This window comes from Leptonychotes weddellii, chromosome 1 (genome assembly GCF_054177405.1).
Source record: "Leptonychotes weddellii isolate Sample4059 chromosome 1, ASM5417740v2, whole genome shotgun sequence".
Classification (NCBI taxonomy): Eukaryota; Metazoa; Chordata; class Mammalia; order Carnivora; family Phocidae; genus Leptonychotes; species Leptonychotes weddellii.
This window is the reverse complement of record NC_138369.1, coordinates 8,981,639-8,990,373: the sequence shown is the minus strand read 5'-3', so window position 1 is coordinate 8,990,373 and position 8,735 is coordinate 8,981,639. Positions and strand designations below refer to the sequence as shown.

The window sequence follows — 8,735 nt, the reverse complement described above, 5'->3', positions numbered from 1 at the left end:
GCACAGTGAAGTTCAAGTAGAACTTCAGAACCAGCAGATAAGCCTTTTAGCATTTTTTGGAAGTAGTCTCCTTGGAGCATTTTGTAAACAGATGGGAATGGGAAATCCACGGTGTGGCTTTACACTGATTTAATACCGATAGCTCTTGGACCATTGTGAAAGTATTGGGGGGGCGCCTGGGTGGCTCAGGTAAACGTCTGCCTTCGGCTCAGGTCATGATCCCAGGGTCCTGGGATCCAGCCCCGCATCGGGCTCCCTGCTCCGCGGGAAGCCTGCTTCTCCCTCTCCCGCTCCCCCTGCTTGTGCTCTCTCTCTGTCAAATCAATAAATAAAATATTTTTTAAAAAGGAAAAATTGGGTGCCTGGGTGGCTCAGTTGGTTGGGCGACTGCCTTCGGCTCAGGTCATGATCCTGGAGTCCCGGGATCGAGTCCCGCATCGGGCTCCCTGCTCGGCAGGGGGTCTGCTTCTCCCTCTGCCCTCTTCCCTCTCGTGCTCTCTGTCTCTCATTCTCTCTCTCTCAAATAAATAAATAAAATCTTTAAAAAAAAAACTTTTAAAAAAAAAAAAGGTAAAATTACTGGATCACTTCCTTTATCTTTTACAAGGACACTGAGACCAATGAGGTTGGTTTTCAACAAACAGACTTACAGTCTAGGTACCTCCTGCCTCCTCTCAAAACACTATCTGGTGCAGGTATAATTTATATAGATGAATTAGAATTCAGCTTGGAGGACAATATGGTGGGGAGGGGGCAATCCACTCTCACCGGGCTGGTTGTCAGAACTGAATGAGATCGTAAACGTTTGGCACTGTTGACAAAGTGGTTTGATGAGCTCAACATTTTTTTTTTCTTTTTTCAAGATTTTATTTATTTATTTGACAGAGAGAGAGACAGGGAGAGAGGGAACACAAGCAGAGAGAGTGGGAGAGGGAGAAACAGGCTCCCCGCTGAGCCAGGAGCCCGATGCAGGGCTCGATCCCAGGACCCTGGGATCATGACCTGAGCGGAAGGCAGACGCTCAATGACTGAGCCACCCAGGCACCCCTCTAGTAATTTTTTTTTTTTTAAGATTTTATTTATTTATGAGAGAGAGAGAATGAGCTGGGGAGAGACAGAGGGAGAGGGAGAAGCAGACTCCGGCTGAGCAGGGAGCCTGATGCAGGAATTGAACCCAGGACCCTGAGATGATGACCTGAGCTGAAGGCAGACGCTTAACTGAGCCACCCAGGCGCCCCTAGCAATTTTTGTTTTATTTATTTTTTTAAAGATTTTATTTATTTGACAGAGAGAGAGAGAGAGAGAGACAGTGAGAGAGGAAACACAAGCAGGGGGAGTGGGGGAGGGAGAAGCAGGCTTCCCGCGGAGCAGGGAGCCCGATGCGGGGCTTGATCCCAGGACCCTGGGATCATGACCTGAGCCGAAGGCAGACGCTTAATGACTGAGCAACCCAGGCGCCCCAACATTTTTTCTTTAGAGGTAAAATTCACGTAACAAAATGAGCCATTCACTTTATTTTTTAAATTTTTTAAAGCTTTTAAGTAATCTCTACACCCAAAGTGCGGATTGAACTGACAACCCCAAGATCAAGAGTCCCGTACTTCATGGACTGAGCCAGCCAGGCGCCCCTCCATTAGCCATTTTAAAGCGGACAATGCAGTGGCATCGGGTACACTCACAATGTTGTACAACCTGTATCTACAACTCGTTCCCATACATTTTCCTCGCCCTTAAAGGAAACTGCCTCCCCACTGGCACTAACCCCATTCCTCCCTCCCCCATCCCCTGATGACCAGTAATCTGCTTTCCATCTCTGGATTTATTTGGTCTGGATGTGCTTCATGTTCAGGGAACCATACAGTACGTGACCTTTTCACTATGGCTTCTTTCACGAAGCATGTTTTTGAGGTTCCTCCATGCTGGAGCCTGAATCCATACATCATTCTATTTTATGGCTGAACACTACTCCACTGCATGTGTATATACCACATCTGTTCATCCAGTCATCCAATAAGAGATATTTGAGTTCCCACGTTTTGACTATTGTGAATAGTGCTGCTAGGAACATTCTTTTTTTTTTTTTTTTTTTTAAAGATTTTATTTACTTATTTGAGAAAGAATGAGAGAGAGAGGGAGAGCATGAGAGGGGGGAGGGTCAGAGGGAGCAGACTCCCCGCCGAGCAGGGAGCCCGATGCGGGACTCGATCCCGGTACTCCAGGATCATGACCTGAGCTGAAGGCAGTTGCTTAACCAACTGAGCCACCCAGGCGCCCCACTGCTAGGAACATTCTTTTTTTTTTTTTTTTTTTGCTAGGAACATTCTTGAACAAGTATCTGAGTACCTGTTTTTATTTATTTATTTATTTTTTTAAATTTTTTTTTTTAAGATTTTTTTTATTTATTTATTTGAGACAGAGAGAATGAGAGAGAGAGAGCACATGAGACGGGAGAGGGTCAGAGGCAGAAGCAGGCTCCCTGCTGAGCAGGGAGCCCGATGTGGGACTCGATCCAGGGACTCCAGGATCATGACCTGAGCCGAAGGCAGTCGCTTAACCAACTGAGCCACCCAGGCGCCCTGAGTACCTGTTTTTAATTCTTTGGGATATGCACACCTAGGAGTGGAATTATGTCACATGGTAATTCTATGGTTAATTTTTCGAGGAACCACATTTTTCCCCCCACAATAGCTGCACCATTTTACATTGCCATCAGAAATGTACAAGAGTTCCAATTTTTTCACATCCTTACTGAGACTTCCATTTTTTTTTTTTTTTCCAATTCTGGCCACCCTAGCAGGTGTGAAGTGGTATCTCATTGTAGTTTTGATTTATGTTTCCCTGATGACTCCTGATAGTGGACATTCCTTCATGTGCTTGTTGGCCATTTGTTTACATTTGGAGAAATGTCTATTCAAGTTCTTTGCTTTTTTTTTTTTTTGAGAGAGAGAGAGAGAGAACACCTTGTGGGGAGGGGCAGAGGGAAAGGGAGAAAGAGAAACCCAAGCAGGCTCCACATCCAGCATGGAGCCTGACACAGAGCTTGATCCCAGGACCCTGAGATCATGACCTGAGCAGAATTCAAGAGTGGGATGCTTAACGGACAGAGCCACTCATGGGCCCCTCTTTGCTTATTTTTTAATTGAGTTGTCTTTTTGTTAAGTTGTAGGAGTTCTTTATATATTCTGGATACTAGACACCTATCAGATATGATTTGCAAATATATATATTTTTCCATTCTGGACTCTTCATTCTCTTAGTAGTGTCCTTGGATGCAAAAGTTGTTTTCTTTCTCATCGAGTCCAATTTATATATATTTTTTCTTTTGTTGCTTGTACTTTGGTATTTTTTTTTTAAGATTTTATTTATTTGACAGAGATAGAGCACAAGCAGGGGGAGCAGCAGAGGGAGAGGGAGAAGTAGACTCCCTACTGGGCAGGGAGCCTGATGCGGGGCTTGATCCCAGTACCCTGGGATCATGACCTGAGCTGAAGGCAGACACTTAAGGGCATCTTATGTAAGAAATCATTGCCAAATCTAAGGCCACTAGGATGCACCCCTACATTTTCTTCTAAGAGTTCTATGGTTTTTAGGGGCATCTGGGTGGCTCAGTCAGTTAAGCGTCTGCCTTTGGCTTAGGTCATGATCTGGAAGTCCTGGGATCGGGCTCCCTGCTCCGTGGGGAGCCTGCTTCTCCCTCTCCTCTGACATAAGGGTCCAACTTCATTGTATTCCATGTGAATATCTGGTTGTCCCAGCACCATTTGTTAAAGACGCCATTCTTTCTGCTGAATGGTCTTGGCACCCTTGTCAAAGGTCAGTTGACTATAGCTACATGGGTTTATTTCTGGCCACTCAATTTGATTCTATTATTCTATATATCTATCCTTATGCCAGTTTCACGCTGGAGCTTTGTATGATGATTCGGAATCAGGAACTGTGAATCCTCCAACTCTCTTCCTCTTTTTCAAGATTGTTTTGGTTATTCTGGGTCCCTTGAGTTTCCATATTCATTTAAGAGTCAGCTTATCAATTTCTACAAAGAAGCCAGCTGTATTCTGATAGGAATTACATTGAATCTATAGATCACTTTGGGGTATACTGCCATCTTTACACTAGTAAGTTTTCCAATTCATGAACACTGATGTTTTTCCACTTACTTAGATCTACTTTAATTTCTGTAAGTAGTGTTTAGTAGTTCTCAGTGTATAACTTCTACCTTTTTTTAAAAAAAATTTTTTTAATTTATTTGACAGAGAGAGAGCGAGAGCAGCAGAGGGAGAGGGAGAAGCAGACTCCCCGCAGAGTAGGGAGCCCAATGCGGGGCTCGATCCTAGGACTCCAGGATCATGACCTGAGCCGAAGACAGATTTGGATGCTTAACTGACTATGCCACCCAGACTGACTGAACCACCTAGGCTCCCTCTACCTTTCTTTGGTTAAATATATTCCTAAGTATTTTATTCCTTGATGCTATTGTAAATGGAGTGGGTTTTAAGATTTTAATTACTTAATTAATTTGTGTGCGTGTGCACATGAGAATGAGAAAGAGAGAGAGAGAAAACGGGGAGAGGAGCAGAGGGAGAAGCAGACTCCCCACTGAGCAGGGAGCCCAGATGTGGGACTCGATCCCAGGCCTGCAGGATCATGACCTGAGCCGAAGGCAGCCGCTTAACCAACTGAGCCACCCAGGTGCTCAATGGAGTGGTTTCTTAATTCCATTTTTGGATTATTTATTGCTAGTATATAGAAATACAACTGATTTTGGGGGCGCCTGAGTGGCTTAGTCAGTCTGGGTGGTGTAGTCAGTTAAGCACCCAAATCTTGACTTTGGTTCAGGTCATGATCTCAAGGTCGTGGAATTGAGACCCGAATTGGGGTCTATGCTGGGCATGGAGCCTGCTTGAGATTCTCTCTCTCTGCCCCTCCATCTTTCTAGAAGGAGAAGAAGAAGGAGAAGGAGGAGGAGGAGGAGGAGAAGGAGGAGGAGGAAAGGAAGGAAGGAAGGAAGGAAGGAAGGAGGGAGGGAAGGAAGGAAGGAAGGTAGGAATACAACTGATTTTTGTGTGATCTTGTATCCTGAAACTTTGCTGAATTTGTTTATGGTAGATTCTTTAGGATTTTCCACATATAAGATCATGTCATCTGTGAATAGAACAGAGATTGTTTTACTTCTTCCTTTGTATATGGATGCCTTTTCTATCTTTTTCTTTCCTGATTACTCTGGCTAGAACTTCCAGTACAATGTTGGTATCCTTATAACATTTCTTTTTAAAGTTGTTTATATCCTCAATAATCTTTCTCCAAACTCCCTGCAAATAGAACTCTAATTCCAGCCAATCCATTTAAGTTGGATTCTTTGAATAAAGAACATAAAGGATATATTTCCTTTCGGGAATCTAAGTTCATGAATCACAGGTCAACAAGGTGGGTATTTTAGTGCCTGCCTGGCCCAGGATTGTGGGTGCAAATACCAAGATTTTGTTCAGTAACCTGCCCAAAGAGATCTATGAGAACAAATCGTCAAACTTCCCCATCGGAAATGCCCAGGGATTTTAGCTTCTTAGATGACTACAAAGATTTGGGAACATCTCATTAAATAGTGAAGATAGGGAGCTCACAAATGCATCACAAATTTCCCTTTATTTGCTGCCACAAAATTATCTCTGAAAGAATTCTTCTTTAGACAACCCCCAAGGGCCAAGGATTAACTTCAGAATGAAGTGTCTACTACAATGGTCCCCATGAGAAAAACTGTAGCCTCCTTAGAGACAACAAGTCCCTAATTCCTTCCCATTGGAGGACAATGAAAATGACAGTATTGGTTGTCTCAAAAGAGCTAAAACCACAACAATTTTCCCATGTTTGAAATATACTTGGTCTAGCTCAATAATGGCAAAAACAGATGAAGCTAAGGGAATATTCTGGGAGGAGGAAGAATTTTCTTGCCAATATTCATCAATCCTGCTAAAGCTGAAGTGTATCTTCTCTAAGGAAAGGGGAGATTTGGCCCCAGGATGTATGAGTGATCTACTGCTGCATAACAAATTACTCCAAAAGTTGTTGGCTTAAAATTAAAAGTGTTTATTATTTCACAATTTCTGGGAGTCAGGAATCTAGGTGTGGCTTAGCTGAGTCCTTAGTTGGAATTATAGGGCTGCAAAGTGTTGGCCAAGGCTGTGGTCTCGTGTGAAGTCTTGTCCATGTGGTGGCTAGCAGAGCTAAGTTCCTTGTAGCTGTTGGACTGAGGGCTTTGGCTCCTTTGCTGGCTATTGACCAGAAGCTACCCTCAGCCCCTTGCCACATGGGCCTCTCCTATACGGCAGCTTGCTTCATCAAAATGTGCAAGCTGAAAAGGCAAAAGAGAGTCCAGCTAGATGAAAGCCAATCTTCTGTAACCTGATCATGAAAGTGACATCCCATGACTTCTGACAGAATCTCTTCATTACCAGCAAATCCCTAGATCCAGCCCACACTCAAGGGGAGATCACATAAGGGTGGGGAATCATTGGGAGCCATCTTTGAAAGTTGCTATCACATAATACTAGTACAATTCCAGATATAGATGCTTTTTTTTTTTTAAGATTTCATTCATTCATTTGACACACACACACAGAAGCAGGGTCTCCGCTGAGCAGAGAGCCAGACACGGGGCTTAATCCCAGGACCCTGAGATCATGACCTGAGCTGAAGGCAGACACTTAACCAACTGAGTCACCCAGGTGCCCCTATAGATGCTCTTCTTATATTAAATTCCAAGTGCCTGCTTCATCAGCCCATTTATTTTGAAGATGAAAGGAACAAAAGAAATGTAGGCTTTCAGTCCTGACATGTATTTAGACTGATGAGAGCAGGTTATTCGTACAAAGCTTTAAAAACAGGCCTACTCATGGAGTCTCTGCTAAAATAAGTTTTATCAGGCATCCTTCCCCACAATAGCCTGTTTTCTACGTTGGTGAAAATAGGTCAAGGCAAGAAACCTTCCTTACTCAGCAAATGCCAAAGAGAATGTTTTTAGCAGCTGGAGCAGCCTCACTTGGCTCGCTGCCACTCATTCTGATGCCATGATTCCACAAGGCCTTGAACTCATGAGGCCGTCAGGGGCTCATGACCAAAATTTTATCAGCAACACTTTTAGCAGCCTCCAAGCTTTGGAATCACAAGCCTCCTGCGTGAGTCTTAAACTAGAGGGTGTCTTACAATGCAGCTCATTTCCTGGCCACACATTCAGAAGTTTGTACATTGCAACTGCATCATTTACCTTTTCTTTTTTTTTAAAGAGTTTATTTATTTATTTGACAGAGAGAGACACAACGAGAGAGGGAACACAAGCAGGGGGAGTAGGAGAGGGAGAAGCAGGCTTCCTGCCGAGCAGAGAGCCCAATGCGGGGCTCGATCTTAGGACCCTGGGATCATGACCGGAGCCAAAGGCAGACGCTTAATGATTAAACCACCCAGGTGCCCTCATTTGCCTTTTCTGTTTACTTTTCTTGCTCAGGCAGTTTTCTTTACATGTGTCATTCATTCTTTCCTTAAAAAATGGAAACACAGGGGCACCTGGGTGGCTCAGTCGGTTAAGCATCTTGACTCCTGGTTTCTGCTCAGGTCATGATCTCGGGATTGTGGGATCGAGCCCTGTGTTGGGGTCCATGCTCGGTGCAGTCTGCTTAAGATTCTCTCTCTCCTTCTCCCTCTGCCCCTCCCCCTACTAGTGTGCATGCGTGCTCTCTCTAAATCTTTAAAAAAATTGAAACAAAAAAAACAAATAAATTGAAACAAAATATGCATCAAACATAGCTATAGTGGAATTACAAAGCTAATGCACAGTCAGGAAGTGGAACACTCTTTATTCATGTAAGATGAAAAAGCTCTACAGGCCTGCTATACAACATTGTGCTTATAGTTCACTATAGCATACACTTAAAAAAGTAAGAGGGTAGGGGCGCCTGGGTGGCTCAGTCGTTAAGCATCTGCTCAGGTCATGATCCCAGGATCCTGGGATGGAGCCCCGCATCCGGCTCCCTGCTCGGCGGGAAGCCCGCTTCTCCCTCTCCCACTCCCCCTGCTTGTGTTCCCTCTCTCACTGTGTCTCTGTCAAATAAATAAATAAAATCTAAAAAAAAAAAAAAGTAAGAGCGTAGGTCTCATGCTTTTTTTTCTTTGTTTTTTTTTACCACATTCAAATACTGGCCATGCCCACCCACCCCCTCATCCCCTCCTGGTCACCCTCTCTGGCAACCACTGGTGACTGTTTTTCCTTATAGTTTTAATTCCCCCAAAACTTCAGTCTATTTTTCTGCTTTAAAAATCAACATAGCAATGGAATCATCACATACACACATGGGCCTTGCTTCTTTGATTTCCCATGTTTGCAAGATTCATCCATGTTGTCCCAAGTGGTTGTGGTTAGTTCATCTTCATATTACAATCTATTCATCCTGCCGTGGGTGAACATTTGGCTTGTCTTCAGGGTGGGACCTTCAGAACACAGCTGTTCCGAACCTTCTTCAGCTTATCAGCAAGTTTCCAAGGGATTGGAATCAGTGGGCCAGAGTATGCAGAGCTTCAACTTCACCGGATAAGGCCAAACTGTTTTCTAAAATGACTGAACCAAATGATGAGCAGTATATGAGTGCTCCTGCTATCATTCGTTGACCTCCAGATTCCTTCTTCTTGGGTGGTTTTATTCCATGTGCAACATTTGCATTTTCTTTCCACTTTTAAACTTTTTTTTTTTT

General features: G+C 43.8%; 1 protein-coding gene across 1 annotated transcript in view; it reads right to left on the bottom strand.

Annotated features, from left to right (window-relative positions):
- Positions 1-6,065: 6,065 nt before the first annotated feature.
- Positions 6,066-8,735, bottom strand: part of LOC115941882 (uncharacterized) — a 10,548-nt gene continuing 7,878 nt past the window's right edge. The window contains exon 3 of the mRNA XM_081805444.1: positions 6,066-6,346. Coding sequence (XP_081661570.1) covers positions 6,287-6,346 — 60 coding nt within the window. The 3' untranslated portion in view covers positions 6,066-6,286. The remainder of the gene's footprint in view (positions 6,347-8,735) is intronic.